At 36.8% G+C, this 21,028-nt stretch overlaps 2 protein-coding genes across 6 annotated transcripts in view; both read right to left on the bottom strand.

The window, feature by feature from the left end:
- The window catches only part of LOC106056211 (retinal-binding protein-like), a 34,520-nt gene extending 30,523 nt beyond the window's left edge, over positions 1-3,997 (bottom strand). The window contains exon 1 of one of the 4 annotated variants that reach the window (XM_013212827.2): positions 3,791-3,997. In XM_013212827.2, coding sequence (XP_013068281.2) covers positions 3,791-3,805 — 15 coding nt within the window. In that variant the 5' untranslated portion in view covers positions 3,806-3,997. Of the gene's footprint in view, positions 1-2,570; positions 2,595-3,790 lie in introns of those variants that run through there. The other 3 variants (XM_013212824.2, XM_056005837.1, XM_013212829.2) reach the window with 3 other exon arrangements.
- An 8,170-nt stretch (positions 3,998-12,167) lies between these two features.
- On the bottom strand, positions 12,168-20,356 carry LOC106056212 (uncharacterized). Of its 2 annotated transcripts, XR_008773947.1 has the most exons (8): positions 20,219-20,356; positions 19,601-19,696; positions 19,104-19,159; positions 18,221-18,277; positions 17,041-17,161; positions 16,591-16,763; positions 15,727-15,853; positions 12,168-15,203 (listed from the first exon to the last, which is right to left on the bottom strand). XR_008773947.1 is itself a non-coding variant. In XM_013212830.2 (7 exons), the coding sequence occupies exons 1-7, from the start codon at positions 20,256-20,258 to the stop codon at positions 15,791-15,793; spliced, it is 606 nt and encodes a 201-aa protein (XP_013068284.2). In that variant the 5' UTR covers positions 20,259-20,356; the 3' UTR covers positions 12,168-15,790. The 2 variants fall into 2 exon arrangements, 1 of the variants encoding a protein (XP_013068284.2); XM_013212830.2 differs by having other exon boundaries at positions 12,168-15,853.
- Between the last annotated feature and the right edge of the window lie 672 nt (positions 20,357-21,028).

Raw genomic sequence — 21,028 nt, 5'->3', positions numbered from 1 at the left:
ACAGGCCGGCTTTAGGGCAGGCTTGAGCCCGATCGATCAGGTTACGACATTCGCACAGGAGGTGGCCGACGGGTTCCAGAGGTCCGAGAGCACATACGCGGTGTTCATAGACCTAAAACAGGCCTACGATCGTGTGTGGAAGCAAGGCCTCTATCTTAAGCTAAGAGCTATGGGTGTGCGGGGCAAGATATACAATTGGATACAATCCTTTCTGTCAGGGAGGAGCACACGTACAAAATACCAGCACTCCCTTAGCAAGCCAAAACAACAACTTAATGGCCTGCCTCAGGGCTCTGCCCTGTCCTGTACACTTTTCATAGCCTTTCTTAATGATTTGCCCAGCTCACTACGGTCCAAAAAACTGCTATATGCTGACGATATTGTCCTCTGGTCAACCGGGAAGAAAGCCGACCAAATTCAGGCGGCACTTCAAGCAGACCTCCATACCATCTCCTCGTATTGCGACAAATGGCAGATTCAGATAAACGTTGCCAAAACGACCTGGTCCCTGTTCAGCCTAGGAATCGACATCCTTAAGGCTCCATTCGAGCTTCAACTCGGTGGGCTGCGACTCCAGCGTGAAAATACGCCAAAATATCTAGGGGTGACCCTGGATAGAAAACTGTCAATGCTCCAGCACGTCCAGGAAGTTGAACGAAAAGCCTCGGAGAAGTTAGCGTTATTAAGAAAGCTGGCCAGCACAAAGTGGGGTGCCAAAGCTGACATGCTACGCACATTGTATCTAGGGGCAGTCAGATCACAAATCGAATACAGCTATACAGTTCAAGTATACGCTAGTAAAACTGCCCTCGAATCACTCGACCGGGTACAAGCACAGGCTCTACGGTTCATTTGTGGCACCTTTAGGACAAGCCCAACAAACGCTGCTGAAATATTTACAAACGTGGCACCCTTATATCTTAGGAGGGAGAGGGCAGTACTTACGGCCTACGAGCGCTATAAAAGGGGCGACTCTAGGCTACCCACCTCAATTTTAGTGCGACAGTGGAGAGAGAGGAACCGCATTAAAATGCGATCGTTCCTACATATAGCGGCCAATTTGTCAAATACAGCTGGACTCTCCACTGATAGAATCCCTATTAGGAGAATCAGTACGTGCCCTCCGTGGAGGAGATTGCCGGCCCCACAAATAAACCTGTCCCTGTTAGGGCAAGAGGGAGCCACCAAGAGGCGATTAACACCTGCCATTCTCCAACATCTGGCATCCATAACTATAAAATCCTACCCATCAGATGCCATATTCTGTTATACCGATGGGTCGGTAATGAGGGACCCCGATAGATCGGGGTATGGGGCCCTTATTGTCTACCCCGACCGGACTGAACCAGATAGGCTCTCTGGTCCATGCGGCTACGCTGCATGCTCCATGGATGCCGAACTTACAGGGATAACTAGGGCGTTCGAGGCCATTAGGGCCCGAATGCTCGAACGCGAGACTAGCGCCACTACGGTGGTGTTGGTCACTGACTCTCGCTCCAGTCTCCTAGTTATGGGTGGCGGCGGGGGAGGGTCGCCCGTAATAGAAGAGGCAATCGGCGCCGCAGATAACATCCGCCGAGCTATTGGAGCTGTCGTTTATATGCAGTGGGCGCCCTCACATTGCGGCGTGAGGGGCAATGAAACGGCAGACGCCCTCGCAAGGGAGGGTGCAATGGCAGCCACACACCTCGAAGCACCAAGCACGTACTTACAAGCAACGGCACAAATCCGAGCACTCATTCATGAGAAGTGGTTAAAGTCCTGGGAGAAATCCGACAGAGCACGTGGTGTCTGGCAGCGCATGCGTCACCCAGATCGCGACGATCCATGGTGGCGACTGAGGAGGTCAGAGCAGTCAATAGTTGCGCAGTGCAGGACGGAACACTGTCCTATTGGGGCATACTTTGCCCGGTTCCGCACTAACTTTGACTCCCGATGCCGTCACTGTGGAGAGAGCGTCGAAACAGTGTCGCATGTCTTGTACGAGTGTCCCCAGCTCCGCGAGCTAAGGGGGGACTTGCCTGTGCAGTCACTCGACTTGTATGGTAGCTATGAGGCACTACGCCGGACGGCTAAGTTTCTTGCCAGAGCACTACGGGAGGACTAGTCCTTCCTGCTCTGATTTTTCAATAGGAGTTCATCTCAGGTTGCGCCTAGTTGAGATGAAAAACTATTCACATTCACGTGAACTAAAATATGTCTTTGAAATGTAAACTAGTGCTCTCACGTGACTATATCACGTGGCTCTGATGAGCTAAAGCCGCTAGACATAAATTATGTTACGTACTAGGTCAAGGAGCAACACATCTGGAAAAAGAGTATTGGAACCATAAATTGGACTCTAGAGAATATTTCACCAGTAATGTTAGGCGTCTCTGCGCTATGTGACTGTCTTATGCAGTTAAGTCTAACCGGAGGTAACACTCAAATAACATAATACAGGCAAAAGGCCAACAATATAAAGATAGTCGACGCTGATAAACGATGTCGAACAAGAAGTTTAATACTTAATGAAGGGAACCGTCGAATGTCGTATTATCTAAATATCTACTTCAGAAACTAAAGCCGACCTTACTCCAGATCTGCCAAAAGTCTTCTGTTTACCTTTCGCTACACTTCCTAAATCCTTGTCTTGTTTTTAATAGTCACGTCACAGTCTCTAAGCAAAACTTTAAACTTTCCTTTTTAATGAAACAAATTTTCGCGACATATGCCTTATCGAGCCATAACAGTAACAGGCTATCGAATCATGTTAATTAGTAAAAAAAAATACTAGTCTTTATCTTAATGTTAGGCAGTAATAAAAACTTGTAGGTTTTAAATATTGACCAGAATACGTTGAGCTTTTTTTAAGGTTTCTTCAATAAAAGAATGACATAATAAGACTAGTAAGGTCAGGATGAACGCAGGGGCGCATCTAGGAATTTTCCATCGTTTGAAGACCCGGAGGCTTGATCTCTTTGGAAGCCCCCTGCATTTTGCTTAATATTTATTTTTAATGTAAAAACACTCAAGTGGTGTACGGGAGATTCTCAAATTCTCGCCCCTCCTCCCCCACGCTAGCTACGCCACTGGATGAACGATAAACTAACCACTTGGCCTCTCCCAACCCCCACAGAAAAAAGGGTCTTTGGGGGTTTTGTCTATGATGGTGTGAGAGAGAGAGGGGGGAGATAGAGAGATTAACTGAACAGGAAGTTGAGATATTTTAACCTAATTATAAAAAGTTAAGTTCCCTTTCAGACCTTGTGTTCATCTGTTTCATATGACCAGCACAACAGCCTTTACTTTTCCCCAACTAATGTTAGGTACCCATTAGAGCTTGATGAACTCAGAAGCGCCCAAAAATCCCAAGATTAAAAATCCCAGCCTTCACCAGGATTCGAACACGGGACCCGGTTGGGAAGCCAAGCGCTTTACCGCTCAGCCACCGCGCCTCCTTAACCCTTAAGACGCGTTTGGTAGTTTAGCCTCTAAACTCTAAACACTAGAATTGTAATTCCATTTTGTAAGCACTCTTATAAAAAAAGCTCAGCACTTCAATGGTTAACCTAATTATGTAAACATTGAAAAAGAGGGAGCGAAATTCGACAGATGGAAAAGATTCAGGAAACTTGAAAGTAGAAAACAGACTTGAATAATCTCTAAACAGAAAACAAACTGTGAGCGACTGAAAATGAGAGAGACCGGAAGTGCGTAAGCTAGGATTGTTTTCTTAGTCATTTCAGCTTGGCCTTCAAAATAACGATCCCAAAAAATTCACATCCACATCTCTATCGTAGAGACTCACCTTCTTCTTGAACATACCAAAGAAGTTTTTGAACTAAAAATTAGTCAAACCACCACCGATAAAGGCTTGACAAAGAACACTGCAATAAATCTTGTCGCGTAAATTGATTGTGCGATCTCTTCATTGAAAGAACCATTAGCTTTTAAGAAAAGAAATATGAAATGAAACAATTTTCTGCCGTGTAGCAATCAGCACAGAAGTTTTATTTTCGAAAAAAAAAAATCGGATCACAACAACACGCCCAGTGAAGTGTGTGTGGTGAAAATATCACCTGCTGAGAGTCATTGGGTCAGGTACTCAGTTGGGCATTATCAGTGTCCAGTTGTCTCGTGCAAATATGGCCATGACCTCTTCTCCTGGGGTTAAGTTTAATAACTTTGTAAATCGCTTTTTATTGAGCAGCCTTAGCCTTCTGTGGAAAATATTGTGATCTTTTATTTTCAAGAAAAATAACTTTAAATTATCAAAACCAACTAGCTTTTACCTTTTACCAGATATGTTCTAATAATTTGTTACTCTTGTATTATTGTTTCAATTAAAATTTAAACTTAAACCAAACTTCCCAAAAAATTCCAACATGATCATACCTCTATTTTTTCATTGCGATTCGGACATCTTGATTTATAAATACACCATATATATATATATATATAGATAAGGATACCCGTGGTGACAACAGAATAAAGTTGTTAGTAAACTGATGATATAAATAACATCAAAGGTCATTTTCAACCAAAGGTCTTTTCTTGATTATTTCGCTTCTCTGCTAAGCCCTTTGCTGTATCGGCCAACAAAATAAAAACATTGACGGTGTCATATATCTAATTAGCTTATATTTGGCGACCCCTTTTTATAGTAACTAATAGGTTGTATTTGTTCAATTAGTTGCTACAGAAGTTCCGTTAGGGACAAGACCGTGTTCAATGTTCTTGCATCCCATATTATGATGACAGAGAGATTATGATGTATCATCGCAATCTGATGACAAAGTGTAGACATCTTACACTTCAAGGGAGATTATAGAATGACATCCTGCTTAGAACAGCTGCTGACCGAAAAAACGGTATTGCAGTGGGGACATGAGAGTTTATAAGCAAAATGAAGCTTCCTGTTCGAGTTTGTATTCCATAAACACTCTCTGTTTCGAAAGGTCAGGGAAATCACTCTTGACCAGCATGGATACTTGCACACCTAACCCTAACGTTGTACATTTTTAAGTCCGATTTTTTGTGTAATTCTTTTTATTCTCACCAGCCACATTTGAGTTGTTTTTACTTTTTCTAAAAAGAAATCGTTGAAGACAGTCGATTAGACAGAAATCATCTTCGTCCTTATATTAAAACATTCCTTGGTTTAATAGTAGTTGTAGAATAAGAGACAAGTGTGGCCTCGCAACTTCTGTTTAATCATGGAGGAGTCAGAGATTCAAACCGAGGCTGAAGTGTCTTAAATGTTTGTCTGCAGATAGAATTGACCTAAAAAAAAAAAAAAACACCAGCGGAAACTTGATCAAGTGAAAAGGTTTGACTTAACATCTCTCTGAGTTGCATTAAAGGCATTTCATTAGCCTAGGCAGGCCTAGTACAAATAAAGCTTTAGTCTCTAGTCTTTGATTTACCTGTGAGGACAATATGTGTGTGTTCTATGATGGCAGGTGGGGGTGTACAACTAGCAATAGCAAAATTATTGAAAAGTTTAAGATGTTTAACTTGATTAGCCTCCCCTCGTACACACACACACACACACACACACATGCGTAGGCCACCCAGACCTACTCGTTCCATGCAATACAAAGTCTTACTTAAAAACATTTAAATTGAACGTTTATCTGATTCTATATTTAGTAGTAACTTCTGTTCCAATACTACAAATCATGATTTTTTTAGTTTTGATTTTTCCATCACAATGTGTTCAGACCTGAAACCTAAACAATTCTACTCAAAAGAAGTAATAAAACCTCTAGATCTAGGAAAGCGGGGTCGAGAGGCTAAGTACGCTTGAACTTGGCTTGGTTACCTATGAAGGGGGCCCGAGGTTCGACACCCGACTCGAGTAAAAAAAGGCAGCACGGAAAACCTTCTCCCAGATAACCCCCCCCCCCCCCCCAACTGGTCCACAAACAAGATTGGATCATAGCGCTCTGAGCATGCTATAAGCATGAAAGTAGAAACTAGAATTTATAATTTATTTTATCTAGAAGATCTAACATGTGTTGAGATTCTTCACCCTTTAAGATGAAGAAATATTAGAAGTAATCCATCAGGCTTGCCACCAGAAATATTTGGGTCCCAGATAAATGGGAACATGTGCGCCCCTCTGCACCGCGTGAAGTGGCTCCCGGGCCCTTTCTGTTGGAGCCTTGTCGCAGTTAATTTTGGTGTGGAGATTATTTGATAGTTTTCGTATGATATAAAATGGTACACAAAATGAGAGCGCCGCTTTCTTCTATAGTGCGACGTTTCTTTCTAGGTGCTGGGTGAGTTTCGATGACGTCATTGGCAACTGGAGTTATTTAATGTTGAATTTTTTTATTTCCCTGTCGCTACGTCATGATTTCTTGTTACGCCAGTTGACATCTCTTAGTTTCGGTTGCTATTCGCCATCTCTAATTTATAACTATATGGAAAAAGCCGTGTTTCGGGTCAGGAAAAGTTTTTTGGGTTTTTAAGCTAGGGGACATGCAGCCTTGTTGTCTTGGAACTATTCTTTGGTAGGACTCTTTGACCCTGTTTAGAGTTTTATTTCATATTTACGATGATATTTTCTAAGAGGATTGGTTCGTATTTCTAGTTTTAGATTTGACTGTCTTTTTTTTTTCTATAGGATTTCAGTGTTGGGTTACACCAGTCAGTGTTGGTGATATCCTTGTAGGCTAAGTGTTGATGATATCCAGATAGGCTAAGTGTTGGTGATATCCAGGTAGGCTAAGTGTTGATGATATCCAGGTAGGCTAAGTGTTGATGATATCCAGGTAGGCTAAGTGTTGATGATATCCAGGTAGGCTAAGTGTTGATGATATCCAGGTAGGCTAAGTGTTGGTGATATCCAGGTAGGCTAAGTGTTGATGATATCCTTGTAGGCTAAGTGTTGGTGATATCCTTGTAGGCTATGTGTTGGTGATATCCAGGTAGGCTAAGTGTTGGTGATATCCAGGTAGGCTAAGTGTTGGTGATATCCTTGTAGGCTATGTGTTGGTGATATCCTTGTAGGCTAAGTGTTGGTGATATCCTTGTAGGCTAAGTGTTGGTGATATCCAGGTAGGCTAAGTGTTGATGATATCCTTGTAGGCTAAGTGTTGGTGATATCCTTGTAGGCTATGTGTTGGTGATATCCAGGTAGGCTAAGTGTTGGTGATATCCAGGTAGGCTAAGTGTTGGTGATATCCTTGTAGGCTATGTGTTGGTGATATCCTTGTAGGCTAAGTGTTGGTGATATCCTTGTAGGCTAAGTGTTGGTGATATCCAGGTAGGCTAAGTGTTGATGATATCCTTGTAGGCTAAGTGTTGGTGATATCCTTGTAGGCTAAGTGTTGGTGATATCCAGGTAGGCTAAGTGTTGGTGATATCCAGGTAAGCTAAGTGTTGGTGATATCCAGGTAGGCTGAGTGTTGATGATATCCAGGTAGGCTAAGTGTTGGTGATATCCAGGTAGGCTAAGTGTTGATGATATCCTGGTAGGCTAAGTGTTGATGATATCCAGGTAGGCTAAGTGTTGGTGATATCCAGGTAGGCTAAGTGTTGGTGATATCCAGGTAGGCTAAGTGTTGGTGATATCCAGGTAGGCTAAAAGTTGGTGATATCCAGGTAGGCTAAGTGTTGATGATATCCAGGTAGGCTAAGTGTTGGTGATATCCAGGTAGGCTAAGTGTTGGTGATATCCAGGTAGGCTAAGTGTTGGTGATATCCAGGTAGGTTAAGTGTTGGTGATATCCTTGTAGGCTAAGTGTTGGTGATATCCAGGTAGGCTAAGTGTTGGTGATATCCTTGTAGGCTAAGTGTTGGTGATATCCAGGTAGGCTAAGTGTTGGTGATATCCAGGTAGGCTAAGTGTTAGTGATATCCAGGTAGGCTAAGTGTTGGTGATATCCAGGTAGGCTAAGTGTTGGTGATATCCAGGTAGGCTAAGTGTTGGTGATATCCAGGTAGGCTAAGTGTTGATGATATCCAGGTAGGCTAAGTGTTGGTGATATCCAGGTAGGCTAAGTGTTGGTGATATCCTTGTAGGCTAAGTGTTGGTGATATCCAGGTAGGCTAAGTGTTGGTGATATCCAGGTAGGCTAAGTGTTGGTGATATCCAGGTAGGCTAAGTGTTGGTGATATCCAGGTAGGCTAAGTGTTGGTGATATCCAGGTAGGCTAAGTGTTGGTGATATCCAGGTAAGCTAAGTGTTGGTGATATCCAGGTAGGCTAAGTGTTGATGATATCCAGGTAGGCTAAGTGTTGGTGATATCCAGGTAGGCTAAGTGTTGATGATATCCTGGTAGGCTAAGTGTTGATGATATCCAGGTAGGCTAAGTGTTGGTGATATCCAGGTAGACTAAGTGTTGGTGATATCCAGGTAGGCTAAGTGTTGGTGATATCCAGTTAGGCTAAGTGTTGGTGATATCCAGGTAGGCTAAGTGTTGGTGATATCCAGGTAGGCTAAGTGTTGGTGATATCCAGGTAGGCTAAGTGTTGATGATATCCTGGTAGGCTAAGTGTTGGTGATATCCAGGTAGGCTAAGTGTTGGTGATATCCTTGTAGGCTAAGTGTTGGTGATATCCAGGTAGGCTAAGTGTTGGTGATATCCAGGTAGGCTAAGTGTTAGTGATATCCAGGTAGGCTAAGTGTTGGTGATATCCAGGTAGGCTAAGTGTTGGTGATATCCTTGTAGGCTAAGTGTTGGTGATATCCTGGTAGGCTAAGTGTTGGTGATATCCAGGTAGGCTAAGTGTTGGTGATATCCAGGTAGGCTAAGTGTTGGTGATATCCAGGTAAGCTAAGTGTTGGTGATATCCAGGTAGGCTAAGTGTTGATGATATCCAGGTAGGCTAAGTGTTGGTGATATCCAGGTAGGCTAAGTGTTGATGATATCCTGGTAGGCTAAGTGTTGATGATATCCAGGTAGGCTAAGTGTTGGTGATATCCAGGTAGGCTAAGTGTTGGTGATATCCATGTAGGCTAAGTGTTGGTGATATCCAGGTAGGCTAAGTGTTGATGATATCCAGGTAGGCTAAGTGTTGGTGATATCCAGGTAGGCTAAGTGTTGATGATATCCTTGTAGGCTAAGTGTTGATGATATCCAGGTAGGCTAAGTGTTGATGATATCCAGGTAGGCTAAGTGTTGATGATATCCTTGTAGGCTAAGTGTTGATGATATCCTTGTAGGCTAAGTGTTGATGATATCGTTATCGGTGACCCGACAAAATAGCGCCAACTTATATATGATGTGCCTAAAAGTACCGGATTTATGTACGTGAAGATTATGGGCAACATTTCTAGTTGATGTCTCTATCGTCTTCAATATCATTAGATCTAGAAATATGTCATATTTGCAGGAGAAAGAGTTTACTTTAAAATTTTATCTCATTTCCCTTTTTCACCGATGTTTAAGATGTATAGCCTAACTTGCTCTAAAAATATGTTATTAAAGTGTGGTGACCCCTTTCAAGGGTCGGGTATGCTGATGAGTGTGTTACACATATGTGTTATAGTAAAATTAAAAATCTTGATTATCTGAGGCATCTGCGGATCAAACCAGGGAGTCTCTTGCAGCAACATTGGCAAACTTAGATGTGGCAGGATTAGTTCAGCTGGCGATCACTTATCTCGCCAAATGTTTGAGTAATCTCATTTGTTCTACCTGCCGATGTAAAAACTGCCCTCGAGGAACTAAATGATACTCGGCCAGATGAAGGGAATTTGTATGACTTTTGGGAGGACAACTATATTGGTCGCCAGAGACGAAACCGCAGAGACTCCATCCGTGGCTTACATTGCCAATATAGCTGCAAGATGTCTGTTAAGTTGGAGGTACTTAATCTTGCTTGTAGCTTTACTTCGTTCTCCAGCATTGTACCTCAGAATCTTGTTCTCAGTGTTCTCCTGTTCTCTGAGGAAGTGAGAGATTAACTTGTAGACATTAGGGTGATGACCGTCAATAGACAGTTGAAATGAATGATGCCATCCTTCCACTGAATTGTTTGTTCGTGGCAGATTGTCCGTACTAGATCTCTAACATTCCATAGAAAGTAAGCAAGCAAGACTAAAGTTAGGGTTCATCTAATGGGATTGGTTGAGTAAGTTCAGTTAATGTTTAATTATAATTTGGCTTAACAAATATATCTTATTGTGATAAAACTATAAGCTTATTCTTTTTAGATTTATTTGAAATTTCTATTGGTGGATGTTTTTGTGTTTTATTCACTGCAGAGTTTCGTTGTAATTACAAGAGGATAAGGAATCCGTTAAAATAAAACAAATGAAATCAGAATATACAAAATCCAGAGGAACATCGGTACGTGACGTTTTGGCGCCGCCGTTTTGGCGATGCCGTTTTGGCGCGAGCCGTTTTGGCGACGGGACGTTTTGGCGCGAGATATCATTTGACGATAATTTAATACGCACGTAACTTTTATAATAATAATTATTTGACTCTACCATAATAGTGTATGTATAGTATGAATTCTAACACCGTTCAGAGAATTGGTTTTTTTTAATCATAAAGGTTTTGCTATTTCATGAATATAGGCCTATAATAGGTCAGATTCCTGAATGGTAATGACATGCTATATGTGAGTTCTGGATGACATTTTTGGATTTCTTTCCAAAAGATTTTGTTTTTTATTTGACATTAGTGTAATATGCGAATTAGCTAAGTGTCACACTGTAACACATCTCGCATTAACGCAGGTAGAGATAAACAAATGAAGACAAGACCAGCACCGAGCACTGGTCGTTGGCGTCATGCGTCTGGCGATCATCTCCTTGGGAATGGTCATTACATGTGACACCTATCCCGCCCCCTCTCTTCTGCTCACATTTCACTCCTTGTATATACTCTTTCCTCCACCCCTCCCCTCTCTCACGCGTAAGACGATAATGTTTCTAGCACTCCACTTGACATTCCTAGGTGCGAATTTATAATCCTTAATCTTTAATTCCGAGAGCGGCCCAAGGTCTACCCCTCTCTTTCAATCTCTTCGCCCCTACGTCTTTATAAGCTCGCGTAGTTTGGACCATTCACTAATCATGTTTGAAGCAGTGAAAGAGTTGTGGCCAGATCTTAACCCTTCATCTGTTTCTATGGACTTTGAGCAGGCTGCTATCGGAGCTCTTCAGTCAACATATCCGTTATGTGCAATACTTGGCTGCTTGTTTCATCTGACAAAAAATATGCGAAAGAAATTGGCAGATGAAAATCTTCTTTCAATGTATAACAATGATCCAGAATTTGCTTTGGCAGCTAGAATGATAGTTGCATTAGCATTTGTTCCCATCGAGGACTTGGATATGGCTGTTGAAACTCTGGCAAATGAGCTGCCTTTACATCTTACTCCGATAATCAACTGGTTTGAGGACACTTATATTGGACGTCTAAACCGCAGTAGAACACGACGATGTGCTCTGTTTCATCCTCCTATGTGGTCTGTCTATCAGAGAACACTAAATGGGGATAATCAAACAAACAATTTTGTGGAAGCAGCACATCGGCGACTACAAGCCGAGTTTGGAATGAGCCACCCAACCCTATGGAAATTCATTGATGGAATACGAGCTGTCCAGAAAGGCCGTGACCTTATATATGAACAATATATCCGGGGAGACCAGCCGCCTTCTAAACGAAAAAAGTATATTGACACAGACAAAAGAATCAATGTAATTGTACAAACTTATCAACAGAGGTATTTTGAGAAACATGGTACATGTATTATATTTTTACTTATTATTAGCAAGTGGAGATACCATACAGTCATTAAATAAACCAATGTTAATGTAAACAAATAATTGCATCAAGTTTTAGTCCATCATTGTTTCATTTTGTCTTTTATTTCTTTTTTTTTTTTTAAATTTTAAAGTAATATCTTAAAAAACTTTTTGAAAATAAAAGTGTGCCTCTTAATAAACACACATACACAAGCCAAAATGTTTATTAAAGAAAATGATGTGAAAAACAAACACACATTTACATTTAGTACGTGAAAAATATGTCTTAACACAAACACTCGTGCAAAACATAGATATGAATAATTCTTTTAAAAGAAATAATACAATAAACGTACATAATGTATATCGCGCCAAAACGTCCCGTCGCCAAAACGGCGGGGCCAAAACGGCGGCGCCAAAACGTCCTGCTTCGAGGAAAATAACACTAGATTTCATAATTACACACAGCTGAAACCCTTTTTAAATGTATTTATAAAGCATGAAAAATCAATTGCAACGTTATTTTCTTTTATAACTAAGACTGTTTACATTTCAATGTTCTATTCAATGTACATTATGGATAGACATAGAGTGGATGTTTTGACAATTAGCTTCTTAAGGAATGTAGCAACAATGAATCCAAGTGTTGAAAAGAGAAAATGAATAGCCAGGAAATGGGGGTCCATCTTGACTAGGAAAGGGGTAGATCTAATCTTATCTTCAGCCTTTTTTTAAAGCCTTCCCACTGCAATAGCAGGATTCAATTTTGTTCTCTTTTGCTTTGAAAATCAAAGGGCAAAGTCTTTAGCTAAAAATGCAATATGAAAAAAAATATTTTTTTTTGCTATCTGCCTTGTTATACAAAAAGTAAGTAAAATAAATTTCCTCTAAGAGACCTTATTGCCTAAAGGGCAGACGACGTTTAGGAGATAGTTGATAAACAACATGAACAAAAAACCTGTCAAGTAACCAATAAAACTATAGAACTAGAGAAAACATCTATCCATTTTTGAGGGAGAAAATGATAAAGAAATATAAAAAGGACAAAATTGCTAATTAAACAATGTGATATGTAAATTTTTTTTTAAGAGTGTGCAGGAATATAAATAACGAAATACTGATTATTTATGGAAATTGAGCAGAACTAAAAAAATATCATTTGGTATGAGTATCACAATATGATAAAAGAATATTTCAGAAGTTACATGAAACATATACTGTAAAACATTGATGCAAAACATTAATAATCAAGCATGTTGATAGAATCGATACATCATTAAATTTCATATTTTGCTAATAGATTTAATAGTCATGTAGCAATAATTAACAAAGTAAAAAAAAATGATGCTAAATTAGTATAAATAAAATGTTTAAAAAAAAGTTTTCTCTTGTCCATATTACACCTTCTTGATTATGCAGATAAAGTTTCCTGAATATCACGAGTACAAAAATGTAAAACCTGAACATCAAGGAGAAACAATACAAATAAAAAAAAAAAAAAAAAGAAGGTTGACAAGTGCATTTTAAATTATGTACCGGTATACAAGTGTCAACATTTGTATGTCATGAAGTAAGGTAACTAGGATCACAGAAATTATAAATATCTCTATTGCAATGAGATATACAGCATTTATATAAAACAGCAAATAAGCAATGAAACAGCAACATGTAGCTATGATGAACAGTGCATTTTGTTTCTGTCATGCAGGCATTATGTCAAGCTAAACTAAACTACATAACTTTTGTGATGAGCAAAAGCAACATTTTTGATAATCTTTAATGCAACATTTTGTTATACTAGAGATTTATAACAATACAACATTGGAATATAAATTATAAATATATATATATATAAATTTATTTGTTCTAGGATTTTAAAAAAAGTCAAACAGTAAATAAGGCTACAGAAAATTATATAGTCATATTAATGGAGCCACAAAATATCAAGGCTGTAAAATGTCAGACGATCCCATTAGAAAATTGCAAATAAATTAGGTGAATTTATAAAATATTTTTTAAAAAAGCATGTGTACATGTCAATGTCTCGGGAGAAGTGTAAAAAGGAAGTTTACTTACACATGAGTTTCTTGAAGATTCAAATTTCTACAAAGAATGGTAAACATGTAAAGGTAGTAAATTATTGTAAATGCAAAGTTTTTATGTTATATCCACTGGGAGAAGTTTCAGTTTGAAACCTATAAATAGAAGTGACTAGTTTGTTTGGGGGTCAAGACTGTTCTGTCTATAAGTTACAAGCTTCATGTTAAGTGCACTCTGGTGAATACAGTATTGCATTAGGACTTATTAATTAATTAATGCTTGATAGCATTTCTTTTCAAGATTTCTACTTTAAGGATTAAAAGTATTTTCATTTGAAAAGAGAAATTCTAAACAAGAGCTTACTTAGGAATTCAGGTCCCTGGATTGAACTTCTAAAAATACCAAGACATATTCAGCACTCAATTTCATTCACAGTGTAAAATAAATCAGTAAAAATTCTGATTTATTAATTGCAGATAACATAAAATATAATGAATTTATTTTATTATGATTAGACTATAATACAGACTTTAAAAAAAAATATTGAAAGAAAAAAGAAAGTGGTTTAGTTAATTACATTAGTTTGTGCACAGAAAAAAAAGTGGATGGCATCATTAACCTTACTAGATTTCTCATTTCCCTTACAGGTGGATTCTCATGACATTAACATGTGTAGTCTTCATTATCTCTACAAATGGATTCTTTATTACAGCGGTTCTCAACCTTTTTTTGTTCCGTGACCCCCTAATATAATTTCCAACTAAGCGGCGACAGTAAATTTTTTTGGTTATAATTAAATTAATTAAAAAAAGGGTTATTATTCCGACTTACACTTATTTACTTTTCTATTGCATATTCACTATATACACACTTAAGTGACAATTTGACAAATATGGTGAAGTGTGGTTAACAATCTTTGATACAGTAAACTACATTGTTACAGAAATAGTGACAGTATTTACAAACACACCTATGATAGTGCGAAGGTTGAGCTTGTTTCCGTTCCACAGAATCTAGTAGCACAACGAATCAAATTCTGCATCTGAATTTGGACTTAATAACTAAAAGCTGGAAAACCTTGGTTCGCATAGATTTGTTCTTGGAACTGGAAGAAGAAGGTGCATCACAATATTAAACAGAAAGGGATATGAAATAGTTTTAATACCAAGTAGCGTTCAAATCTGCTGGTTACAGCACATTAGAATTGACAAAAAAAAAACAACTTTCAATGATGAATAGACAAAAATTCCAAATTTCCGAGGGTCTTAGGCGACCCTTGGCAATTTGTCATTCAACCCCCTAGGGGGCAGCGACCCACAGGTTGAGAACCCCTGCTTTATTACCTTGAATTTTTTTAAACACTTTATACAAAAAACAATTTAGAAGTTATGTCATCATCATTGTTGATACAAAACTTCAGCCATTTTGGAAGAGTTCTAGCCTCCATTTGTAAAAAAAATCCCCAAAACTGTTGAATAAACAAATTTATGTAATATTGTAATAAAGGCAGTTTCAGTTAGGAGCACCTGTTTCTCTTTCTTTGACAATGAAATCTAACTGCTGTGAACCTTTATTTTTGACAAAGCACATAACTGGTAGAGAGAGACAACTATTATTTATTGTTCAAAGGTTCACAGCGTAACTTTTTGAATTTCCTGACAAATTTGTCACCCTCTTAACTCAAATTGTGACTGAACTAAATGCAAATGTTACCCATGCTTTCTATTTTAAAGGTGAGATAGAATTTTAAAAAAATACAATTTTGAATGAATTACAAACATTTAAGTTTGGGGGGGGGGGATGATCAGTTAGACTTGAACCACATATTGAAAGACAATGTAGCAGGATCTACTCTTTGACCTACTTCTCACAGTTTACAATTAGAATGAATTCCCCATCAAGCCAACTATTGCACATAGTGACTATATACATATACATTAGTGTCTTTTAAGTATTCATTCTGTCATATTGAAAACATTTCCTGTAGTTACATTTTGTTTAGACTGCACATCTGTTCTCTTGTTGCTCAATTCAGTAACAGCTGTTTTGTTTTGTTCAGCCTTGCTGCTGGTCGTTCACATTTAGGAGGTATAATATATGTGCTTTGATGTAAAAGAACTGAAGAAAAAAATACAGAGATAAATGAGCTGATGGAACTTTGAATAAATTAAACACATTTTTGAGAATGAAGTAAATGAAGTAAACAATGTTCAGTTTGAAATGAAGTGTGTTAGATTGTTTCTAAGAAAGATTCTGAAAAAGTCCCTTGTATGATTTAGATTTCAATAAAATTGTTTAATTAATGACATTTAAAGAAATTATCTACCTAAATTTTCTAATCATTCAGTATAAGTAAAGATCTTTATAAGTAATTATATTTATCTATTAGTGTATCAAACAATAAACGTTAAATACAAACTCTTTACTGGATAGAAAATCATATTTACAAATTTCAATATTTTTTAATGAACCATCATCAAAATATAAATATACTACTCAATTATTTATTCACTCATACTTCCTAAACATAATTCAGTTGAAGAATATTAGTGTCATGTAACGTAAAGCAGTTTTGCACTAGTTTATTTTTAGATTGAATATTTGCATCGTAAGGTAATAGATGTATGTTGTTGACAGAATTTCCGTTTAAAAATAACATAGAAGGAGTGGTTGGGAGATTGGATGGTTCCAGAAAAAGGTAAGAAGATGTAGAGCGATTCTGAAATTATAACATCAGAAACGCATTGGTTGATCAACACAACCTCATTGTAACAACAAGCAACACAACGTTGTCATTATATTGTGTCAATTATCTAGAGTTTGTATTAAAGGTTACACGCTAACAAGTATCTTACCTCCACCATGCTACATAACAGCCTGCCAGTAAGTAGGACAACCAATATCAAGGTTTGTATGAATTCAGGAAAGATTAAAACATTCATCAACAACTGGGAATTGGAAATATAAAGCCAAAGTGGCAACAGGTGTAGACTCCCAACAGTGAAGAATCCTAAATGTGTTTTGAATTCTGCAATATAGACAAACAAGTTATTGCATTTTTAAGTGATCTTATTATAAATATTTTCAATAATCCTTAGACTGCATTACCGCTGATATTTCCACCTAGCTGTTTTTCTGTTTGTTATCAATGTTGACATACAATATGACTACTATATGTGGATTGCTGTTTTCTTTGTTACCAATATTGACAAACTATATGACTACTTCATGACTAAATGTGAATTCTATGTAAGAACTTGGATGTGGCCTTTGTGGGACCAGTAAGTGTGACTAATAGTACTAACCATCTGCCATAACATTCTTTACAAGCCATGGAAAGTTGTCCCTAGGAATCTTCCAGTGTTCCCCTCTAGAATGAGTGGACATGAACGTCATCCATTCCAGACAAGCTATCAAGTATCCTCCCTGTATAATGTGAAAGAGAATTAGGTATACACAGATATAACTGTAGAGCAATATAACAAAATTCTATGTAATTATAAATTATTTTAAAGACAGGAAAAAAACATTAAAAAATGTATAAAAAAAAACAACTAAAGCTATCCAGAGAAAAAAATCTTTCCAGATGAGGAGAGACCTGTGTAACCATCAAACTGTTGACTAAGCTATGTGACAGGGTTTATGTTGTTATAGCACATGGGAGCACTGAGACCTTATAGGCAAGAGTCCTGCTAAGGATAAATAAACCATTATATCATAATAACACTGGCCAAAACATTTGACATAGCATCAAATAGCCATTGTAGACAAAGTCCCTCATTAGTTTCAGCAAAGATTAAACTTGACTGAGAATGTTGTGGGGACATTATAAGCAAACAGCTGTTGAGAGCTCTTTGTAAAAGAATATAGAGCAAAGATATAAAACAAAAAATATAGAATAAAGAATAGATAACTCGGGTTTATTTTCCATAGAACAAAATGTCATCTTACCTAATTTACATACTTCTAATGTCACTTTCCTAAAACTGTTTCATAATCAGCCATTGTCATATACACAACCATTTCTATTCAAGAACATGTCTTAACATACCTTGGTCACTTACAAATTCCTACCATTTTAAATATTAACAAAGTGCAAATAGAATTTCAGATATTGAAAGTCTCACTTAGGCCTATTTTATCAAATGTTATAGTACTATCATCATTACTTTAGTCAGCCAGCTCACAACAAAGCTGACCTACACTGTCAAGATTAACCTAGTAATTTTACATGATTGTACTAGTTTATGTGTGTTAGTTAAGTTCTTTAGAAGTCTCATATAAGTTATGAGATTTGGTTGAACAACAAATATATCTACACTTTTTAATATGTCTATTTTAATTATGGAAATAGCTATAGCATTTGTATGTTGGTTTTCTGTCGTTTTTTTTTTTCAGTTCACTGCACTGCATAAATTTATGACACTTTTCCTGAATTGCAAAGATTAAAGTTAGGTTTTTAGCTTATACATATCATGAGGTTACCTGGAACAAGGCACACCAGAGATATCCTCTGGTAAAGAGATCAATCACAACATCAAACTGAAATGAGAAATTTTTTAAATACAAATTTGTGCATTATTTTTTCTCACAGCCATTCTAAATATATTTTTTTCAAGTTTTTTTGTTTTTTTTTATTCATAAAAATCATTTCAGTAAATTTCTCTTTTAACCCACTAAAAGAGTTTCTTTTTCTTCATCCAAGTTTCAGTCTTATCTAAGTACAGGTGTTCCTTCAAAAGAGAAGATAATTATGTTCTTCTGGTATAAATTAGAAAGGAGGGGCAAAGGAACCAAGACAAGGCAAGTCACTCCACTAAAGAAAAAACATTTTTAAAAAGTGCAATTTATTTTTTTCTTTTTAGTCTTTGATTATCAGCATCCTTTCTTGACAGGAATAGTTTGATTAAAGTGCAGCCAAACATTCTGGGCTCACAAAGAACTCACCAGCCATATGAGGAGGTACATTAGTGCAGTGCAAAGTCCTCTGCCCCCTGGATGACAAAAGTGGTCATCATTGTATTTTGTGGATGAATACAGTGTGATTGAGGGTAAGAGAAAGTGGTATTTAACTACTAAGACTATGAGTGAAGAGCTCCCAGTCCACAGCTGTCTGCCGAGTGAAATCCTTCTCAGTTGTCAAAGAGTTCATGGGGAGTGATGCTCCTACATCCTAATGGATGCTTTTGAAGGCAATTAACTACATTCAGATGACCACTTAACAATGGATAGAGTGAGATTTAAAAACAACTTTTCAAAAGTAATTTATTTATGATAGTAAATATAGTTATATATATTTTTTTTTTAAGTAAAGAAAAGTTTATATATCCTAATTTAATGTTCAAAGACAAATTAAAACACAAATTACCCATGCACCAAAGGCTGAACATTGATGAAGTCTGCGAGCTAAATAACCATCAATGCCTGAAAATTAGAAAAGAAATTAATATTTAGAATTATAAAGACAATGATAATATTATATACTCTATCTTTTACATGAATCAATATTTTGTAATCTGTTTTAAATATTAAGGAATCAATTTCTAGTCTTAAGTATATGCCTAGCTTGATGTCATATTTTTTTTTATAATGCAGAAATTCAGACTAGCTTATAATATTTTTTTTAATTTCTGAAGGAACTTAAAACATAACAATTATAAAGACATCAAAAAGAACTCTTTGGAAGAGTGTGGCCCATGCTTATGATAAAACCAAATGTTATCATTAAATAAGATGTAGCTGACACAGACTGATACAGACAGCAGTTTCATTTAGGTCAAAGTTTTTCAAAAATCTATAATATAATACTATCATATTTTCCTGCACCATTCTACCATGCAACCATCCTCACAAATATTAACATACCATCTAATGATATTGATGCTGTATAAAGAATGGTGAACCAAGTTGGATCATGATAAAACAGGAAAGCCCCAATAGCTAACAGAATCCGTACATATCCTATGAAAGAAAGATCAGCAGCTTTTAGAAATTATAAATCATCAAGTAATTAAATTTCAACACTTTTATCTAAAAGCAGAAGCCTATTTTTTTAAATTTCATCTTATTATTTTACAATAATGATAATATAAATATTATCGTGTCAATTGTAATTTTCCTGACTTTATTTGCAAAAAGGTTTTAGTTTATTCATTATACATCAGAACAATTCAATTTATGCAGCATGCCTTTTTGTTTATTTTGCAAAACATCTAAGAATTATTATTATTATTATACTATAGTATAGGTATAGTCTAGTATAGATCTAGATTCTAGATTCTATATATAATATAGATCTATATCTAGTAACCTAATTACCTATTGATTAATCTAGATCTAGTATATAGAATAGAAGTTGAAGTTAAAAGTATAAATTACTATTATACTAATCTATGTAGAATGACTAGAATAACTAAAACTAGATCATCATAATTATCATAAAAATTGTTATATAATATTATAATAGTTAGATTTTTTACTAACCAATTACGTTGGGGATATAAAATAAGACCTCTAAAGCCATCCCATTGAAGAATTCTTGAGGGGGGGGGGTTGCGTGAATTAGATCAAGACTAGACTCTAGATCTATTTAGATTCTAAATCTAGATTATTTTCTACAGCTAGATATCTATACTAGAAGACTAGATCTATATCCAGTCATCGTCAAAGAGCTGTTAAGTAATACCACCTGCCTTGTTTACAAATTAAAATTAAACTTTGACCTTTGAGCTAGATTCTTGTATTTTCATTCGCTGTATTTGTACTTTTTTTTTTTTTAATTCATAATCATTTCTAAATTATTGTCGTTGCCAATTCTCCCTTCATATATATTTCATATCCGATAGATATGACACTACTTTTTTTTTGCTAATTAAATGCGTCAAGATTCAGATCTATATTTTACGTGTTAATCTATCAAGATATTATTGTAGCCTATTTTTACGTTATATATTATAATACACTGACACCATCAAAAAAAAAGGAGGAAATAAAATTAAAGCAGTGCGCTAAATCTGGGGATAAATCTAATGTAAAAAAAAAAGAATATATTTGATACCGACATGACTGATGATAGAACAGATAGTATTAGTGGCAGTAGTAACAACAGTGATGAAAGTATTGATGTCAGAATTGATGGTGTCAAAAGTGTGAATGTTAACGACTATGTTTTGTCTAAGTTTGAGGTGGGAAAGAAAACAAAATATTTAGTTGGTTATGAAAGAAGAAGATGAGGATGGTGATATTGAAGTTTCTTTTTTTGCGAAAGAGTGGGAAAAAGGTTGACAAGTTTTT

Source organism: Biomphalaria glabrata, chromosome 12 (assembly GCF_947242115.1).
Source record: "Biomphalaria glabrata chromosome 12, xgBioGlab47.1, whole genome shotgun sequence".
Lineage (NCBI taxonomy): Eukaryota > Metazoa > Mollusca > Gastropoda > Planorbidae > Biomphalaria > Biomphalaria glabrata.
Note: the sequence above shows the minus strand (reverse complement) of the source record. Positions and strands in the feature narration are given on the sequence as shown.

Coding starts and splice junctions, on each gene's coding strand:
- LOC106056212 (XM_013212830.2), bottom strand. CDS start 20,258: ATGGCTTTAGAGGTCTTATTTTATATCCCCAACGTAATTG. Junction 18,278..19,103: donor GTTCAGCCTTTGGTGCATGG/GTAATTTGTGTT, acceptor TTCTCATTTCAG/TTTGATGTTGTGATTGATCT. Junction 17,162..18,220: donor TCTGGTGTGCCTTGTTCCAG/GTAACCTCATGA, acceptor CACATTATACAG/GGAGGATACTTGATAGCTTG.